Source organism: Dama dama, chromosome 20 (assembly GCF_033118175.1).
Source record: "Dama dama isolate Ldn47 chromosome 20, ASM3311817v1, whole genome shotgun sequence".
Taxonomy (NCBI): domain Eukaryota; kingdom Metazoa; phylum Chordata; class Mammalia; order Artiodactyla; family Cervidae; genus Dama; species Dama dama.
In genome coordinates this window covers 43,572,757-43,592,888 of record NC_083700.1, presented here as the reverse complement: position 1 = coordinate 43,592,888, position 20,132 = coordinate 43,572,757, and the positions used below count along the sequence as shown (strand labels likewise).

The window sequence follows — 20,132 nt, the reverse complement described above, 5'->3', positions numbered from 1 at the left end:
AGGAAGCTGTGGTACATATATACCATGGAATATTACTCAGCCGTTAAAAAGAATTCATTTGAATCAGTTCTAATGAGATGGATGAAACTGGAGCCCATTATACAGAGTGAAGTAAGCCAGAAAGATAAAGACCAATACAGTATACTAACACATATATATGGAATTTAAAAGATGGTAATGATAACCCTATATGCAAAACAGAAAAAGAGACACAGACGTACAGAACAGACTTTTGGACTCTGTGGGAGAAGGCGAGGGTGGGATGTTTCGAGAGAACAGCATGGAAACATGTATATTATCAAGGGTGAAACAGATCACCAGTCCAGGCTGGATGCATGAGACAAGTGCTCGGGCCTGGTGCACTGGGAAGACCCAGAGCGATCGGGTGGAGAGGAAGGCGGGAGGGGGGATCAGGATGGGGAATACGTGTAAATCCATGGCTGATTCATGTCAATGTATGGCAAAAACCACTACAATATTGTAAAGTAATTAGCCTCCAACTAATAAAAATGAATGGAAAAAATAAATAAATTTTTAAAAATAAATGACACTTTTTCTTTTAAAGTATGAACTTTTTAAAAGTATAAATGCAAACTGTTAAATCTCCTAGAAATTTAAGTCATCCATTCAAGTCGATAATCATTCTTGGAGTACCTATGACATTCTGGGCACCAAAGGAAGTAGCTGGATATGATGAAAAGGTCACAGCATTTGTAACTGGAATCAACTTGGGTTTAACAAGTCTGCTACTTGTGTAGTTTTGAACAAGTTGCTTCCCCTTTCTAGGCTCTGGTTCTCTTATCTCTACAAACGGGCAACATAATATCTATTCATAAGATCTCTGTGAGGGCTTCCCTGGTGGCTCAGTGGTAAAGAACCCACCTGCCAATGCAGGCTTCAATCCCAGATTTCACATGCTGCAGTGCAATTAAGCCTGTGCACCACAACTATTGAGCCTGTGCTCTAGAGCCCAGGAACCACAACTACTGAACCCTTGCGCTGCAGCTACTGAAGCCTGCACACCCCTGAACCCAGGCTCTGCAACACGAGAAGGCACCACAAGGAGAACCCTGCATACCGCAACTGGAGAGTAGCCCCCGCGCATCACAGCTGGAGAAAGCCCACGCCGCAAGGAAGACCCAGCACAGTCAATAAATAAAGAAATAAATAACTTTTTAAAAATAACATAGAAACCTTAAAAGAAAGTTTGAATAAATTGTATTTCTTTTTTTTTTCCCAATTATTTGTGAGCTCAAAGAGTCTAGGTTCATATTCCAACTCCACTGTTTATTTGTCTGGGCAAATGACCTAACCTCTCGAAGCCTGTCTCCTTCCAGGCAAAATAGGGATAATAATAATGCATATCTTGTGTAGGTTTTTATGAAGATAAAATGAAAACCTTAATGATAGTGCTAACAACTGGCCTCATTAAGTACTAAGTAATTTTACGCATTATTATCATTTAACCAAGAAGTTATTTTCAAGCTACATTTGCTGTTGCTGGTGCAAGTAAGAATATATGATTTGCCTAAGATAAGCAAACATATCACCCACTACACCTGCAAATATTCCTAAATTTTCTCTAACACTGAGTAGATATTTTATCCTGCTTTAAAACCTTTTGAACCTCTACTTTACCATAGCATAAAATCTAAACAACATGATAGAGTATAAACTACTATATACAAAACAGATAATTAACAAGGTCCAACTGTATAGCACAGGGAACTATATCTAATAGTTTATAATAAACTATAGTGGAAAAAATATAAAAAAGAATATTTTTTTCAGAAATACATATATAGTTTCAAATATATATCTGAATCACTTGGCTATACACTAGAAACTAACACAACATTGTAAATCAACTGTACTTCCATTAAAAATAAATAAACCACATGATAGACTATGCAAGGCTTTTCACAATTTACCCACATCACAATTCTGATCCTCCTTCTTTATCCCCATTCTTCCCTTCTATGTGCCCAGTGCCTCACCACTTTCAGAGTAGGCCATATGCTCCAAGTTTGGGGATATTAAGTTTGGGAGATGAGTCACTAACTACAACATTACCTTGGCATTTCCTGCAATTCTTCAGAATATCATTAGCTAAGACCTTAAACAAAATCTATTTATTCTTTTTAATATGTGTTTCAGTACCTACCAGGGCTGTATTAAAGATAAACTAAACATTCAAACTCATAAAACTACCCTGGGCCACACCTGGCATCAGACTGACTTAGAAGGCTGAGACAGGAAACTCAGCCCACCTGCAGGGCACCATGAGGCGCCCTTTTTCAAAGGGAGGTCCTGTAGAAGGTTGCTCAGCTGTTAGGAGTTACTCCCTTTATCCCTCTCTACCGCCCTGGAGAAAGCTCAGGCCCAAAGAGGTGAGATTCATATTGGACAGGTCATCCACAAGAGCCAGTATCTCCTGCAAAACCCCACATAGTCTTTAGGGGCCCTGCAAGGAAACTGCCAAAGTCACTACATCCAAGGAAGCTCAAAGATACAGCTGTTGATCAGGTATTTACAGTTTTTCCTGGTTCAAATGCAGTTTACCAGCCCAAAATCACTTTTATTGTGTTGCCTTATAACATAGTCGACACTACCTTTACCTGGTTTCCAGGGAAACAAAGCTAGAAGGTCAACCGAAGTCAAACTGTCAGGCAAAGATGGAAAAGAGTTTGATAACTCTTTATTCACAAATGCATATCTTAAAAAAAAAAAAGAGCAATTACCATAGTCTCTCCAAAAAAAGAAGGAAAGGAAAAAAATGAGAGACAAACCTTAAAAAGATAGTTTTTTATCAATATACTTACCATCAGCAGCTGCACCATCTGCTACAAATATGTAGTAGCTTGCATTTAGATCAAATCTATTCTTAACCCCAGGAAGGGTAATGTTTCTTCTGAAAGAACACTGCATAACACCATCCGCCAACCTCCAAGCCATGTCCTCAAGAGGATCCTGCAAACACACACAATGGGTCTTCTCAGCACATTCCAAATAGTTGCTAAAAATAAGATGTGATCAAAATTCTGGACCTGTTCAATTTCCTTTCTCTAAGATCCTCTGTGCATGTTTTGTCTGCAGTGTCATTGTTTTCCCACTTCCTCTTTGAAGAGTACAAGTAACACATTCTCCCAGTTTATTTGTGTTTATCCCACTTGGCAAAAATAGTATTTTTACTACCTAGGCTAGAAACTTTGGCAGATGCACTAACTCCATCTGGCCCCTAATATACAATCAACAACACTAAAGAAATACTTAGCAAGTAATATACTAGTAGCCAAAATGCAACTTGTGAGAAGCTCTAACCTCACAAGAAAGCTATGCAGAGAACATGTCACTAGGTGGTAGCTACTGCCCTTTTGGAACTCATCTGCTTGTCAATTGCCATTTGAAAATGACATTTCTCTACCAGAAATAGGCCACATTTGGCACAGATTTCAACATCGGGCACTTAAGACAATTGCCCAAGACACTGAACCAGCACCTACCATATATATCCACCTCTTTCTCATCAGTCAAGAAATACTGTGGTCACTAACATAAACCTCTTAAAAATCTGTCTGCAAGCTTTTGAAAAGATGTGGCTGCTTTGACCCTCTTAACAAATCATAAAATATTTTTAATAGATGCAATAAAAAAGAATTTAAGTAAAACAAACAAGAATTCATCTTTTGCTAAAAAAGAAAACTTTTCTGTGCTGTCTAAACCATAGAAAAGGGGCATGGTAACTGTACTTTATATTACTGGGCTGTATACTGGAAATTTGCCAAGAGAGTAGATTTCAGCTGTTCTCATCACAAAAAAATAAAAAAGTAACTGAGGCAATGAATATATTTATTAGCCTGATTTTAGCAATCATTTCACTATGGAGAGGGATATAAAAACATCATGCTATATACCTTAAATACATACAATTTACACATATAGATAATGAAATGCAGAAAGGTTTCCTCCCAGACTATAAGATAGGAACTCTGCTACCAGGACCCTGTTTGGTCTCTGCTGCTAGCTGCAGGTTTGGAAGCTACTTTGCACCACAGCCATGGCACTGTCAGCCATATAGCCAGAAGATGGACCAGCCAGGTAGAGAGTTCCAGAATCTTCACACCTACCCCAGAATCCATTATAGGGTGACTTCTCCCTGTCAAACGGGAAGGTTGTATGTGGACAATCTGATCTTCAAGAATACACACATAAGCATCATCATCACCCTGAAAAACAATGACAAATGAAAAAAAGATCAAGGGAATTTCAACAAGGGAGCATTCTTTATCAGTCTAATTCTTATCTCTCCTTTAATCTCCAATATTCCTTAGCTCTAAAAATTAAATCTTACTTAAAGTGATTATCAGACAGCAGACTGCATCTTTAAAGCACATTTAAGTTATGGTACAAATGAATGACAGGGCTTCCCTGGTGGTTCAGCGGTTAAGGAATCCACCTCCCCATGCAGGAGATGTGGGCTCAATCTCTGGGTCGGGAAGATCCCCTGGAGAATGAAATAGCAACCCACTCCAGTATTGTTGCCTGGAGAATCCCATGGATGAGGAGACTGGTGGGCTACAGTCCATAGGGTCACAAAGAGTTGGACCTGACTTAGCGACAAACAACTCTACCACCACCAAATAAATAATATGGATTTTAAGTTATTATGTATAGTTTTGGTTATTTCATCTATTCTAAATTGTTTTCCATAAACTATCTAACAAGGTCTTTAACCAGCTTTTGTCACTGAATTCCTTAAACAAAACCCAAGACTAACAAGCTATAATTAAAGTCTTGTTAAAAATACCACTATGATATTCTAACATTTGTAAAATTTACAAAAAATTTTAAATTTCTTGTAAAAAGTTCCAGTTTTAACTCTCAAGTACATAACATTAGCAAAGAAGTTCCCTGTTACACATCTTATACTCAAATCAGAATTAGTGCAACTCAAGAAATTTGGAGTTGTCATAATTTAAATCACTACACACTATGGCACACGGACTAACTTTGGCCTGATGCCTGTTCTTGTACTGGCCGCAAGCTAAGGATGGTGTTTACATATCTAAGTGGTTTCTTAAGAATGATATTTCATGATAAGTGAAAATACATTAAATCCAAATTTCAGTGCCTACAGATAAAGTTTGACTGGAACACAGCCACACATACTAAGTTACAGCAGTCTGTGGCTGCTTTAGCACTATGAAAGAGCTGAGTAGCTGCAAAGAGACCATGAGGCCCACAGATTCTGAAGTGGTTGCTATCTAGCCCTCTGCAGAAAAAGTTGGCTGATCTCTGATTTAAACAGACAATGTGTATTTTCTAGAATGTTTATCATCAATGAAACAATAGAATTTTCTTGTTATTTCAAACAAAATGTAATATAGCAAAATGGTTGATTTTGAGGCAAACTGATGGTAAGAAGTCAACCAAGTCATTAAGGCAAATCTCTCAAATACTAGTGAGGTGATGAGGATGAAGGAGAGGTAACTCTCAGTTTCCAAGGCTCTACAGTGAGGGGAAGAGGAGGTGCTATCACAATCTTATGCTCCAGGCAGCTGTAGAAACCCCAAATTTGGGGCATGGTAGAACACACATGAGAAGTTCCAACCAAACCCCACAACTAGACAGAACCTCCTACCCCTGTTTGCTCCTCTCAGTTCCAGCATTTAGAATGCACTCTATAAGAAAATATCAAGTGAGAGAAACAAAGATGACAACGTAGTTCTTATGATCAAAAGACTATGTTTTAATAGAGGAGACAATTAAAATAGTACGTGAAATATGATAAAATAGAGATTTAAACAAAGTGCTATAGAAAGACAAATTAGGTAGGGTCAAAGGATTGAAAAAGGCTTATCAGAAAAGATAGCATTAACTATGCTTCAGAGAATAAAAAAATACATGTGGCTAAGGTAGAGCTGCAATTAAGGGAAAGGTTTTTCAAACTGAGGAACTTCTAGGACCAAAGATATAGAAATATAAAAAGTATATGGAAACTTTAGGAAACAGGTAGCACAAAGCTAAAACATATACAGGACAAGGCCAGAAATACCAACAAGGACTTTGAAAAGTTTTGAAAATATGTTAAAGAAAAAAATATTTTCCTGTAACTACTAAAGGTTCACCAATGCTTTGGGGGCTAGGATTGAGGTTACCTCAAATGTGATCTAAAATCATAACCTGAATCTATTGTAAAAATTGCAGGGCATTCTACAAAACAACCAGCCAGAAAAAAAATCAAGAAAAAAGGTAGGGTAAACATTCTAAAGAAAAGGAGATTAAAGAAATATAACAATTAAATGCACTGACTGATAACTGATTAGTCTGGATCAGAGATTTTAAATATATATACACACACACACATATACACATTACTTTATTGGGACAATTAGGGAACTTTGAATATACACTACATTGAATAAAATTATTATATTATATATTTGATGGTGATATGATAATTGTAGGAAAATATCCTTCTTAGTAGATACATGCTGAAAAGGAAACACAAAAGGTCATGATAGCTGTAACTTAATTTTCAAATAGTGCAGGGGAAAAAATGTGTGTTAATATACAGTGAAAAAGTTAATCTACACACACACACAGGGAAAGAGAGAGAGTAACAAATGCAGGTGAAGGGTTTAATGGTGTTCCTTATACTAGTCTCTCAACTTTCACATAGGTTTAAAACTTTTCAAAACAAAAAGCTAGGGTGGGTCAAAGAAGAACCTGAGTGGCGAGTAAAAGAGAGGAATCTAAGCCACAACGCTTTCTTGAACACCAGAGAAGATGGTGGCAGCAATGAATGAGATAGTCAGTCCATAAGTTTCCCAGACAGTATCTGAAAAGAAGCAAGAGATCAATAATAGTTACTTTTTTACTATTGCTGTTGATCACCAAGAATGGGAAACACAAAAGGATGTTAGAAGGGTAGGTAATAAATTCAATTTGTAGATGATGGCCTGTGTTGTCCAGAACGCTCATCTGGAAGTAACCACCCAGAAGCTGGAAATTTCAAACTGGACACACAAGAGAGGCCAGCACTGGGAGCATTCTGGAATTTGAATGTTAAGAAATTATGTACAGAAGAAGACAACACTGGGCAGGGGAAGACAGAGAACAGCGGCTAATACAGTGTGTATACTTGAACACTTTATCTCAGAGAACAAAAAAAAATATCTAAGATGAGGGAGATGTGTATATTCTGAATTTCAGTTAAAATTCAGATATTAACAAATACTGTTAGAAAAAAATATGGAAAGTTGCACTTTCAATTTTAGTGATGAGGTCTAATAGCAAAACAGAACTGCTATCATAATGTACAAACCAAATTGGAAAAAGGTATAATTTAGCTTATCTAATCAGTATTCATACCATCAGATACCTTTGGTATTTGAACTTATATGACATACTGATAAGAAATCGCAGGTCATAAAAATATCCTAAGAATTTAAAAATAATCAAAAATAGAAACAACCATTTTACAAATATTTTTGGTGATGATTTATTACCCTCAATTTAGGCAAACAGGTGTACAGATGATTTTAATCATCAAAGAGGCTTGCTCCATAAATTAACTGCACCTGTATAATTAAGTCTTTTTATAAACATGTTTGATGAGTACTATACTAGAAACATAAGATTTCTAAGTAAGATAAATATATCTCGAATTAGAGGTAAACATTTTTGCGTCACCTATGCCTACAACTAAGAACAGAATTAATTGTTCTACTTGTAGGCTCCTCATCACAACACTCGATGTAACAATAGTGTCTTTTCCTCTGGCTGACAGATTTTATGTGGCCAGAAAAGGAAACGTGTTAGTGTACCACTGCAGGGAGTTTGGCTAGGATTCTTTTATTTAAGTGACTAGAATACATATCTACATGTGTACTCTACCTTACACACGCACCTTAATGAACCTACATTTATTCCAACAAGGCTATCATTGTTAACCCCTGCTGGACTCTTCAGAGTTCCCTTCAAAGCCGGTTCCATTCACATAACAGGCACTACCACCATCTTTCCTTATTGTTTTACAGTCACATTTATTTTAACCCAGCCTCCTCACGCACCATATTAAAAAGGTTAATTTTTGCCAAAATTGAGAACAAAAGGGTATGCTGTAAGTATAATGGTAATTACAAAAGGAAAAATGGGGGAAATGTTTTGAAGAATTGCAACATCATTTGATCAAGTATAAAATTTCCCATAAAAGCAACTTTAAAAGGAAAAGAGTCACGATTTCTTTTATGGTATTTTTAGAAGCCTATGGGATATCTTCTATCTCATAGGTTTAAGGTATACCCTGTGTTGAATGAAAAAAGATAATGAGTGCATTGTGAAACTACATTTTAAAATATACAGGTCATATCACATATTGCAATGTCATCCACCCCCAAAAAAGTCACATGTGGCTCCCTGAAATATTTGCAGCCAGCATAACAAGGATTACTGTGATTAGGATGTACTTTAAAGGAAAATATTTGTTCTTCTATCACAGAATCTCAGTGTTCCTTTTCTTTTTAAAAAAAATAATGGTTTCCTTAAAAAGTGATAAGTTTAAAACCTAACAGGAAGAAAACTCTCAAGAAAAGACTCCTTGCATTTGTTAATGTGGAAATGAGAGGCTTTATCCATTTGTAGCCAACCCCCTCCACAGTCAGCTCTGCTGGAACAGGACAGACACATGTCCTGGCCTTTATAGCCTTCTTCCTCTCCTGGGAAATCAGAATGCTAATGCAGGACTCTGTTCTTCCACACCACAGCACAAGGCTGCCACCTACAGAATCTCTTAATCCATTCAGCACTACCCAAGGAGAGAGAAATTTCGTAAACCCAGTAAAGAAGCCATTTATGCCTGGAGACACTAGGTTTAATTCCCTGTTGGGGAAATGTGCCATGACCATCAAAATGGGGGCAACAAGAGCAGCAATCCAGGCTGCAGTCACTTGAGAAAACTAGGAGTTGAAGAGCATCACGAACAACATGAGATTTTATGAAGAGCAACTTTTTCTTAACTGCACTCCCTGCTTTATCACAGAGATAGAAGTAGATAAAGTGGCAAATCCACTGGAAACAAAATGCTTTTCCTAACTTTCCTCAGGACAGCCTTATTCTTAGAGATATTAATATGGAATGGCTCAACTCAACGCTGTTTAACTGAGAATCCAAGTTAGTTTCTCTGACCTCCCTTCCCATTCCTCCCTAAAGTATGAGAATCTGACTCTGGAACAAATGCTAAACTGCTGTTGATTATCACTCACTCCAGTGACTCTCCATTCATCACCACTGATGTAAGTGAGAGGTACAAACCATCCATCGGTCATGAGAAAAAGCCAAGGATAAATAGCCTTTACTGGGACCGCTCATTTCAACCATCACTGATTGGTCATCTCGTGTGAAAGACAAGAAGACACAGGCAAGCTCCTTCTCTGGGTCACAGTTCAGAGGACTCCTGATGCAGAACTTCTTCTTCCCACAGTCTGAAGCATTGAACTAGAAAAATGACAGGGGGGAAAAGACTCTTAATTATCAAACAGGCAATTCATCTCCAATGACAGAAGAGCTGCTACCTTGAAGTATGGGTTTTAACAAGAATACATTTTCATAATAAGGATTCAAACAAGGGGAAAAAGACCACATCCCAAATTAAAAATTATCAAAGCAGTATAGTTAGGTTGTAAACTTTTAAATTTAATTAATATTAATTAAAATTTTGAAGACACAACATTAATTGGACTATAATTACACATGAGTATTAAGATCCCTTTAATACACAGAATACTTCACATTAATTATGTTCCGGAGAAAAGTTTCGAGTAAACTTTGAGAAATTTCTTAGGGAATATTTAAGTCCACATTGACATTCTTGCCTAAAGGATATCCTCTAGCTTTCAGAGATGGAATTTTTAAAAGCAAACAAACAAACCCTTAGCAAGTTTTTATATTTAGATCCTGGACTCTGCCTCTAGAATTCAAGTTCAAGTTTGACATTAAAATAATGTAAGAAAAAAGTGGTTACTCCCATATATACCACCGCTCCAAATAAGAGTAATAACAATTTAGTGGGGAAGAAGCAAAAGCAATCTATGATGATTTAATTCAGAGCTTCTCGGTATGGCAAATAAGAAAGACTATTGAAAAATGTCAGCTCTACAATTTGACAGAGCAAACAAACAGTCATACTGAGTTAGAATGAACTGTGACACCACATTTCAGAAGGGAGCTAAACATGAGTTTAAGTCACTAGATTTAATGGGAACTGTAGAGAAAAACTCATTTCTTCTTCTACTCTTCCAATATTTTTGGCCACCAAACAGGTGTGGGCGTTTTCCACAATAAGCAATTCTGCAATTCTCTGCAGACATAACTTAGTGTAATACAATTCAACTCTACTCTGACACTATCTACCTGAAATTGGTGTCAGATCCCACAGGCTAAGAGTTCAGTCCCACAAGACTGCACCCACTTCAGATGCCCATCACAGATGCCAATCACAAGCTCCAGGTTGCCACCTGTACTTTTGAATTGCTGGCCATAAACTGGAGGTTCCCAGCACCTCCTCCTTGAGTTAGGTAATTTACAAAGATGGCTCACAGAACTTGGGAAAATAGTTAACTTACTAGATTACCAGTATATTATAAAAGGATAACAACCCACAAACAGCCAGATGGAAGAGATGCATAGAGTAAAGTATGCAGGAAGGGGCAGTCGCAGAGCTTCCATGACACCTCTAAGGCACCAGCCTCCCCACACCTCCACGTGGTCAGCATCCCAGGAGCTCTCCGAAACCTACACTTTTGGAACTTTTATGGAGGCTCCGTCATGTGGGATGGAGAAGGAAATGGCAACCCACTCCAGTCTTCTTGCCTGGAGGATCTCACAGACAGAGGAGCCTGACAGGCTACAGTCCACGGGGTCGCAAGAGTCGGACACAACTTACCGACTAAACCACCACCACTCTCATGTGGGATGAAGGATTATTAGCTCAATTTTCAGCCTCTCTCCCTTCTCTGGAGGATGGGGTCAGTGGGCTGAAAGCAGCAAGCTTCTAATCATGGCTCAGTGTTTTGGGGGACCAGCCCCCCTATCCACCAAGAGTCACCTCATTAGAACAAAAGATATCCCATCATTCAGGAAATTCCAAGGGATTTAGCAGCTCTGTATCAGGAACAGGGGTCAAAAGGCCAACTATTAACAGAAACCAAGCAGAGGCCAATATATATATATATATATATATAATTTGGGATTATTATTTCACAGGAACTTAAAGAGAAAGTATAGTAGAGTGGAGAGAACAAGCCACTAGAAGCTAGGAAACAAGAGTTTAGCCTGTCTCTGTTCTCCCCTTTACTCCATCATGTTTGCTAAAGAACTTACCTTTCAGGGTCTCTTTATCTTTATGCAACAGGGACCCTGAGGTCCCGTCTAGCTCTCTACAAGTGCCAACATCCTGTGACTCTGAATGGATCTCTCCATAATTGGAGATTATAAACTTGGTACAGAGATACAATAAAAAATCTCCAACAAGAGCTAATGCCTTTTAAATGAATATAAGAAAAGATAACAATCTTTTTTTTAGATTGTTAATAGATTCCTCCTGGGAAGCTCAGATCCAAACTAACTGGGAATCCCCCAAAGCAACTTTAAAATAAATAAACATTGAGACTAAACAAACAGAATTACTGCAAACAACAAATCGAATTGTTTGGTCAAACAAAAGTTCATAATAATGTAATCAAATGGCTCATCACGTTGTTGTGTAATGTGGAAAAGAAGGTAAATAAAACAAGACACTATATAGGGGCATAGGAGCTTTAGTCTTCCCTATGAGAAAAAAGAGCTATAAAGAGACAAGAAAGTGGAAGGAAGAGAAAAAATGAACTAATACTTACTAAATGCCTATTAAGTACAAATCAATCAGAAATCTTATATTCATTCTATTTGGTTCTCACAGTAATATATATGATTCTATAAGAACTAGATATTATTACTTCTCATTTATAGGTGAAGAAACTGAGACTTTAGTCTCAGTTTTAAGATTTAAGTAATTTGTCCAAACTCAAACAGAAATTAGACAAATCAGAATTCAGGCCCAAATTCGTTCTTCTATATGTAATAACCTTCCATAAGACATTTTTTGTTATAGTCACTTCTGAATTGAGAAGTCTAATTCATCAGAATTGCTTTCAGTAAAACCTTTCTGATGTTTGTAACATGAATAACCCTTTCCAAGATGTGTTTTTTTAACTGTACTTCTTTTGAATCAGAGGGCCTAAATTTTATAAAAAAATTCTAGCTGATGAGCTCGCAAGAGTTCAACCTGTAGAATTCTGCAGTACTCATTGGCCTTAGTTGAAACAAGAGTGAAGAATTACATCACCGTTTCAAGATTCTACCCCTCACCCACACCCCTCCCAGTTTAGCTGAAAGCTAAATTTAGCTTCAGCTTTAAGCTCCCTCTTCAGGTTTGCTATTTGGCTGTATTTTTAAAAAGAAAATAAACCCTGCTGCTTCAGATTTATTTTCAAATGAAAACATATCCACTGCTAGTATAGACTACATGTGAATGTCACAACCACACCTTGAACATGTAGGGCCCTGAACTCCTCATTCTAACCTATAAGTCATCATGTTGCAGTGAAGACTCCCTCCTGATTTCCTGACAGGCATTCAAACACCTGCTACCATAACCCAGGACAGCTACTCCTTTACAAACATCCTCAAGCACAGAACCACAATTTCTAAGGAAGCTGTTCCTTGAGATCGTATTTGATGAAACTATAAAAACTCTACTCACTGATCTGGTTAAATGGGAGACCGGAGGTCCCGTTGGCATGGGTGCCGTTGTGGCTGCAGGTGTTGTAAAAGGAAGTACATTTGGTTGTGAAATTACAGGACCAGGAATCTTCACCCAGTAGATTTTGTACTTCTCAACGACTGTGGCTCTGAAATGCAGTACCAGCGAGATTAGAAAGAACCATGATTATGGCTCATCATAAAGCAAACAAAAAAAAGGCAACTAACTAGGGACATACAACCTAATACAGGTATTTTCTGGATATATTGAGGGTTCCGTTCCAGACCACCACAATAAAGCACATATTACGATAAAGTGAGTCACAGAATTGTGGGGTTTCCAAATGCATATAAAAGTTGTGTTTATACTACACTGTAGTCTATTAAGTATGCAAAAACAACATCTATACCTTAATTTTAAAATTGTTTCATTTGCTAGGTTGTGTCTGACTCTTTGGCGACTCTAACCCACCAGTCTCCTCTGTCCATGGGATTTCCTAGGCAAGAATACTGGAGTGGGTTGCCATTTCCTTCTCCAGGGGATCTTCCTGACCCAGGGATCAAACCCATGTTTCCTGCATTGGCAGGCAGATTCTTTACCACTGAGCCACCAGGGAAGCTCAATTTTAAAATGCTGCTGCTGCTGCTAAGTCGCTTCAGTCGTGTCTGACTCTGTGTGACCCCAGAGATGGCAGCCCACCAGACTCCTCTGTCCCTGGGATTCTCCAGGCAAGAACACTGGAGTGGGCTGCCATTTCCTTCTCCAATGCACGCATGCATGCTAAGTCGCTTCAGTTGTGTCCGACTCTGTGCGACCCTATGGACAGCAGCCCACCAGGCTCCTCTATCCACAGGATTCTCTAAACAAGAATACTGAAGTGGGTTGCCATTTCCTTCTCCACAATTTTTTTTTTCCTTCTCCACAATTTTAAAATACCTTCTTGCTAAAAAATACTAACCATCATCAGAGACTTCAGCAAATTATGGTAGTAACATCAGTGATCACTGACCACTGATCAATGATCACCATAACAAACATAATATTGATGGGAAAGCTTGAGATGTTATGACAATTAACAAAATGTGGCCCAGAGACACAAAGTGAGCCAATGTGTTGGGAAAATGGCTCCCATAGACTCATTTAATGCAGGGCTGCCACAAACCAATTTGTAAAAAACAAACTATTTGTGAAGTCAAATAAAGCAAAGTGCAATAAAACAACAATGCCTATACTACCCGACAGAATTTTGTAGGAGGCAAATCTCTAACGACTCTCTTCAACCTCATTGCTAAATGAACTTTGACTGTTCTCTCTCTTGTCTTATCTGTTCTTTTGGCATATTCACAGCAGCTATGAATGCCAGACCCAGGGACTGAAGTGCACAGACTTCTACTCCTGACATATACATGACATACTACTACTACACTTATCACAGTGGTCATTCAAATTATTCCAAAAGGCATGTGTAACAAGCAGCTACAGAGAGAAGCTATACAAAGGCTGCACAAGCCACCCTCAGCTCTAACTGGGGTCAAATCTCCTTTTTCACATTCCACTCAACACACAGGTGCATAGTTGCATTACTGTGTGCTGGTGATCTGTGTCCAAAGTGAAGCAGAAAATAGAGACAGGATAGGAGAGCAATTCTCCCCTTAAATGACATTCGTGACATCCCCCTTTATGACATTCCATTTCCTCCTGGCATGTAAGATTGAGACAAATACTGTTCTAATTCTACTGAATTTCATAATTCTGAGGAACACACAGGATCTTACTTTTCTGACAATCTAATCTTCAAGTAGTAATAATGAAAAAAAGTCATTCAAATTTCAGGACTGCTTTTTTTCATATTCTCATACTAATACAGGAACAAAAAAAAAAGTATTCATCCATATACCATACAGACTCTAGTTATTAACTGATGGCTCTTGTTAGTTTGAAGGCACTACAACACTTCATTCACTCAACAAATGTCCATTAAGTGTCTGTTAGGTCCTTGGTCCTGGGCTAGGTACTCAGTATATACTGCTGGAAAAAACAAACAAAACAACCACTTACATCAGTAAACGGGTGTCATTACTACACCAAACCTCTGACATACTGGTGAATGTTCAGTAGTTATAAAAAATGATGCAGACTCTCATTACTGCAATTATACTAGTTATAGAATTGCAAACTTTTCTACTCACAGGAAGGTTATGTGATTGGGGGCACTGCTTGGAGCATCCCAATAGACTTTGATTTCTGTTTTTTTTGATGGACTTCTATGACTTACAGCTGATCCCTGAAAGAAAATGGAAAAGAACTACCATTCAGTTAGCCAATAGCTCAATATAGCTAGAACTACAACCATTTATCATTGTACAACCCTGGTATTCTGTTAAACACAAGGACTCGGGTGCTCAATAAATATATGTTGATTGGTTGACACCAAATTAGTAGCTGGCTCTAGAGTCAGCTGAAATGTAAGAACTGAAGAGACTTACAAATACTGGATGTGTTGATGCTGTATAGAATCTGTGCATTATTTCATTTATGTGGGGCTTTCCTGGAGGCTCAGTGGTAAAGAATCTGCCTGCAATGCAGGAGACCTGGGTTTGATCCCTGGGTCCGGAAGATCCCCTGAAGGAGGACACGGCAGCCCACTCCAGTACTCTTGCCTGGAGAATCCCACGGACGGGGGAGCCTGGCGGGCTGCAGCCCATAGGGTCGCACAGAGTAGGACATGACCAAAGCAACCAAGCAGCATTATTTCATTTATACTGTAAGTTTATGGTTTTCTATTAATACATACAAATAGAATGCAGAATATTCACCAAAAGAAAAAATTCCTGCCTCCAGATATGTAGTATTATCTTTTAGTAATTCCTTTCTTTGAACAATCTTGTTTTCCACTTTCATTCATCTGGATACTCATCCTTTGAGGTCTAGCTTAGATCAGCTCTTCTAAAAAGCACTCACTCGATTCCAAACTCACTCAGTTACAGTCAGTGTGGCATTTCTGCCATGCCTCTCACCCACCCTGTGTATGGTTCTAATCTGAGTCATCATACTAGCCTACTAATGTGTCTGTCCTATATCCATATGTTCTGCTTATGTGTCATATAGCACATGTCCATATGCTTTACTTATGGGTAAGGCTCTGGACTCATCAAATAACAAATCTTGTTCATCACCATATCCCTTGCAGGAAAGTTCCTGGTATAGTAAATGTTCATTTAATTAATTAATTAATTACAAAAGTCAGACCTCTGTTTCACTCTAGAACTCTATCTTCAATATCAACATCCTTCAAAATTCAGTACAGTAAGAAACAATATTTTGATAAAATATCAAAAGCTATAAACTTTTAAAACTATGAGCCTACTTTTTCTAGGATGTTGATGTATAACAATATATTGCCAGTAGAAAAATTAGGTGGAAACTTTGCTTATTGTGACTCTATTCAGATGTCTGCCATACACAGGTAATGTCATTGTTTATCTTGCAAACACCACTCCAGTGAAAAGATGCATGGAAACTGATAGAAATCAGTTTCAAACTAAACACAAACCTGTACATCTTCACAGGTCAGAAGCTGTGACACGTGACTGTCAATCAATGTGAAGGAGCCAACAGGAGGGCCACTCAAATTCTCAGCGTCACGTGCTTCTAAGAGAAAGCCTTTAAATGGTGGCCCTGACAAAGTAACTGAGAAACAAATAAAAAGGTAAGTTAAGAGTTTAGCAACATCCTCCAAAAAGACTGTTAGAGGAACCATGTCACAAAGTCAGGTGTACATATACAAAAAACAGTAGAAATCATCATAGTCAAAGAAATTCTAAACCATGTTCCACAGGAAATTATTCCATGAGGTTTAATAGCTATTCCACAGGGAAGAAAAGATTGGTTATGGTCAGAGTGTGGTTCACAGGGCCAAAGTAGCTTGAAAAATGCTGGTTAAAAGTACACTTGTGTCTTGACTGCAGATCCCTCAGGGTTTTAACAACCTACTATATCCTATAAAGCTCTAAGAAATAGAATACATGTAATACATAGAGTGTTCTAAATTTATTTTTTCCATAAACTCTTTTGTGAGAAAGTATCTATTAATATTTTGCATTTCTAACATTGCAGAAAATAGAGTTTGTAAAATGCTGTTATAGATACATCCTTAAGTTTCAGCCTACTTTGTGCCAGAAGAATTAGGGAAACATAAGAAATTATACAATATTAAGTAGGATAAGGGTTTAATATCTTAAGCCAGATAAAATAAGCTTTATTTTCCTCTTCTACTGAGTAAATAGTACTGTTAATGAAGATATATTAAATAATGACAAAAATATTTTAAAACGTATTCTGCGGAATTCGCTGGAGGTCCAGAGGTTAGCATTCAGCACTTTTACTGCTGGACTGGTTCAATTCTTGGTTGGGGAACTAAGACCCTGAAAGCTTTGTAGTGTGGTCAAAAAAAAAAAGCCTAGTCTGACTGGAGAGTGAATATACTGCTTATGTAATATAGTCATCAGTAGTAGTTAAACACAAAAATGAGAAGTATAAGATCATGGTATCTTATGAAAGCAGATGAATAGATTAAATGAAACTATATAAGTCCAACAGTAATAAAGTCTCAATGTACAGTAAAAAAAAAGCAAAATGAAAAATGCAAACAGTTAATACCAGCACAATACCTTTGATTTGATCTCCTGGCCTGAATGTCATCTGACTCACTGAAATGTTGTGAGCGGGATGAGACTGTGGGGTATGACCATGCTCAGGAATCATTCCATGGCATGACTTTGTTACTTTTCCACTGGGATAACTAGCCACAAAATTAACATGCAACAGAAGGATGAAGGCACTGACGGTAAATCCAGGAACTGTCATCTTAAAAAGAAGGTTAAAAGCACATTATTTTCAAAGGTAACTAAAATATAAGAGCTTTCATATCACAGGGCAGTAAGTTCTAGACAACTATTTGCTTTCAATAATCATTTAACCACATTCTCAAAAGCATGTAATATAAAGAACGTGATGTATGAAGCTTGACCTGGATTTGAATCTCAGCTTTTCTAATTACTAACTGTGAAACTTTAGGCAAATCACTTAAGCCTCCTTTCTTACCTGAAAAATAAGGAAAACTCTCCTTTCAAAGCTATTTTAATAAAATCTATAATATATACAACCAAAAGTCTGAAAAGGAAGATAATAAATGTTAGCTTTCATTAGCATGATTGGGAAATAATAAATAATCCAATAAAAGCAAAAGGTTTCGCTCCATTTCATACTAGAAAATTTAAACAAATAAGAAATGTTTCTTCTGATTTAAATATCATAATCTGAATAAATCTTTGATATGAATTCTCCTAACTTCCCATTAAACTACTCATAATGACAATTTTGAAGCACTGAAACCTGAGGATAACAACCAGTTGCAAGAGACGGTATTTCTATTACCTACAGCTCAAATGGGCTTTTCCCTGGTGACTCAGTGGGAAAGAATCCACCTGCCAATGCAGGAGACTCAGGTTCAATCCCTGGATTGGGAAGATCACCTGGAGAACGAAATGGCAACCCACTCCAGTATTCTTGCCTGGGAAATTCCATGGATAGAGAAGTCTGGCAGGCTATAGTCCATGGGGTCGCAAAAGAGCAGGACACAACTTAGCAACTAAACAATAGTCCAGATACTTCTGAATTATTAGCCAACGAAATTTTCTTCTCTCATCCAATTTATCTGCCTCTTACCACCTGCCTAACAGAAAACCAGTCCCACCCTTGTCTAGTCCACATCAACCACTCACTGTGCATACATTCAGAACCTGCAAATCACAGTACTTAATAAGACTAGAGGTACAGGTGGGCTTCTCTGGTAGCCCAGCTGGTAAAGAATCCACCTGCAATGCAGGAGACCCTGTTCGATTCCTGGGTCAAGAAGATCCTCTGGAGAAGGGATAGGCTACCCACTCCAGTATTCTTAGGCTTCCCTGGATGGCTCAGTCAGTAAAAGAATCTGCCTGTAATGGACACCTGGGTTTGATCCCTGGATTGGTAAAATCCCCTGGATGAGGGCATGGCAACCCACTCCAGTATTCTTGCCTGCAGAGTCCCCATGGACAGAGGAGCCTGGCAGACTGCAGTCCATGGGATCCCAATGAGTCAGACATGACTGAGCGACTAAGCACAGCACAGCATAACAGAGGTAGATGGGTAGGAATATGTTATAGGGCAGCGAAGTTCACAGAGTAGACAGGCTACAGATGAAAAGAGCTCAAGAGGCAGTGTATTCTCCATAGAAACGGGAGCTTTCTACATGTAACTTTGGTCATAAAATAAAAACACCCTTACAATCACTAGAACAAATTATCCTTTTATAATCATGTAAATTACAACCACACATTGAACCAGAGCTAAACTACAGAAATTCCTACTAGACACAAGAAATTGTGTTGGAGCTATACTCTTTCACTGGCCCTACATGTTACACCAGTGGCAACCAGCTAGGTAGCTTAGCAACCAATTCTATACCCCTATCTTTTATCAAACATTGAAGCTAGATAGAATTATTCTCATTTAAACATAAGCTAAAGGAACAAATGAACCAATCAAAAGCTTTTGAAAAATTCTATATCATAAGAGAAGCATATACCTAGACACCATATTAAAAAGCAGAGACATCACTTTGCCCACAAAAGTCCAAATAGTCAAAGCTATGGTTTTTCCCATAAGCATGCACAGATGTGAGAGCTGGACCATAAAGAAGGCTGAGTGTTGAAGAATTTATGCTTCCGAATTGTGGCACTGGGAAGACGCTTGAGAGTTCCTTGGACAGCAAGGAGATCAAACCAGTCAATCTTAAAGGAAATCATCCATGAATATTCATTGGAAGGACTGATGCTGAAGCTCCAATACTTTGGCCACCTGATGTGACAAGCTGACTCACTGGAAAAGACCCTGATGCTGGGAAAGACTGAAGCCAAAAGGAGAAGGTGACAGCAGAATATGAGATGGTTAGGTAGCATCACTGACTCAATGGATATGAATTGAGCAAACTCCGGGAGATAATGAAGGACAGAGAAGTGTGACGTGCTGCAGTCCATGGGGTTGCAAAGAGTCAGACACAACTTGGCACCTAAAGAACAACAGCAAAGATTTCTCTGTAGACTCAGAGGAAAAGCATAACTCTGAAAATCAGTACAGTTCAGTTGCTTAGACGTGTTCGACTCTTTGTGACCACATAGACTGCAGCACACCAGGCTTTTCTGTCCATCACCAACTCCCGGAGCTTGTTCAAACTCATGTCCATCAAGTCAGTGATGCCATCCAGCCATCTCATCTCTGTCATCCCCTT

At 38.2% G+C, this 20,132-nt stretch overlaps 1 protein-coding gene across 2 annotated transcripts in view; it reads right to left on the bottom strand.

Moving 5' to 3' along the window:
* Positions 1-20,132, bottom strand: part of FRRS1 (ferric chelate reductase 1) — a 53,163-nt gene that overhangs the window by 22,251 nt on the left and 10,780 nt on the right. For both annotated transcript variants that reach the window (XM_061121310.1, XM_061121309.1), the window contains exons 2-8: positions 17,473-17,668; positions 16,356-16,492; positions 14,992-15,086; positions 12,803-12,950; positions 9,316-9,498; positions 4,128-4,226; positions 2,823-2,970 (exon numbers count right to left, since the gene is read on the bottom strand). In XM_061121310.1, the coding sequence (XP_060977293.1) occupies positions 2,823-2,970; positions 4,128-4,226; positions 9,316-9,498; positions 12,803-12,950; positions 14,992-15,086; positions 16,356-16,492; positions 17,473-17,668 (1,006 nt within the window). The remainder of the gene's footprint in view (positions 1-2,822; positions 2,971-4,127; positions 4,227-9,315; positions 9,499-12,802; positions 12,951-14,991; positions 15,087-16,355; positions 16,493-17,472; positions 17,669-20,132) is intronic.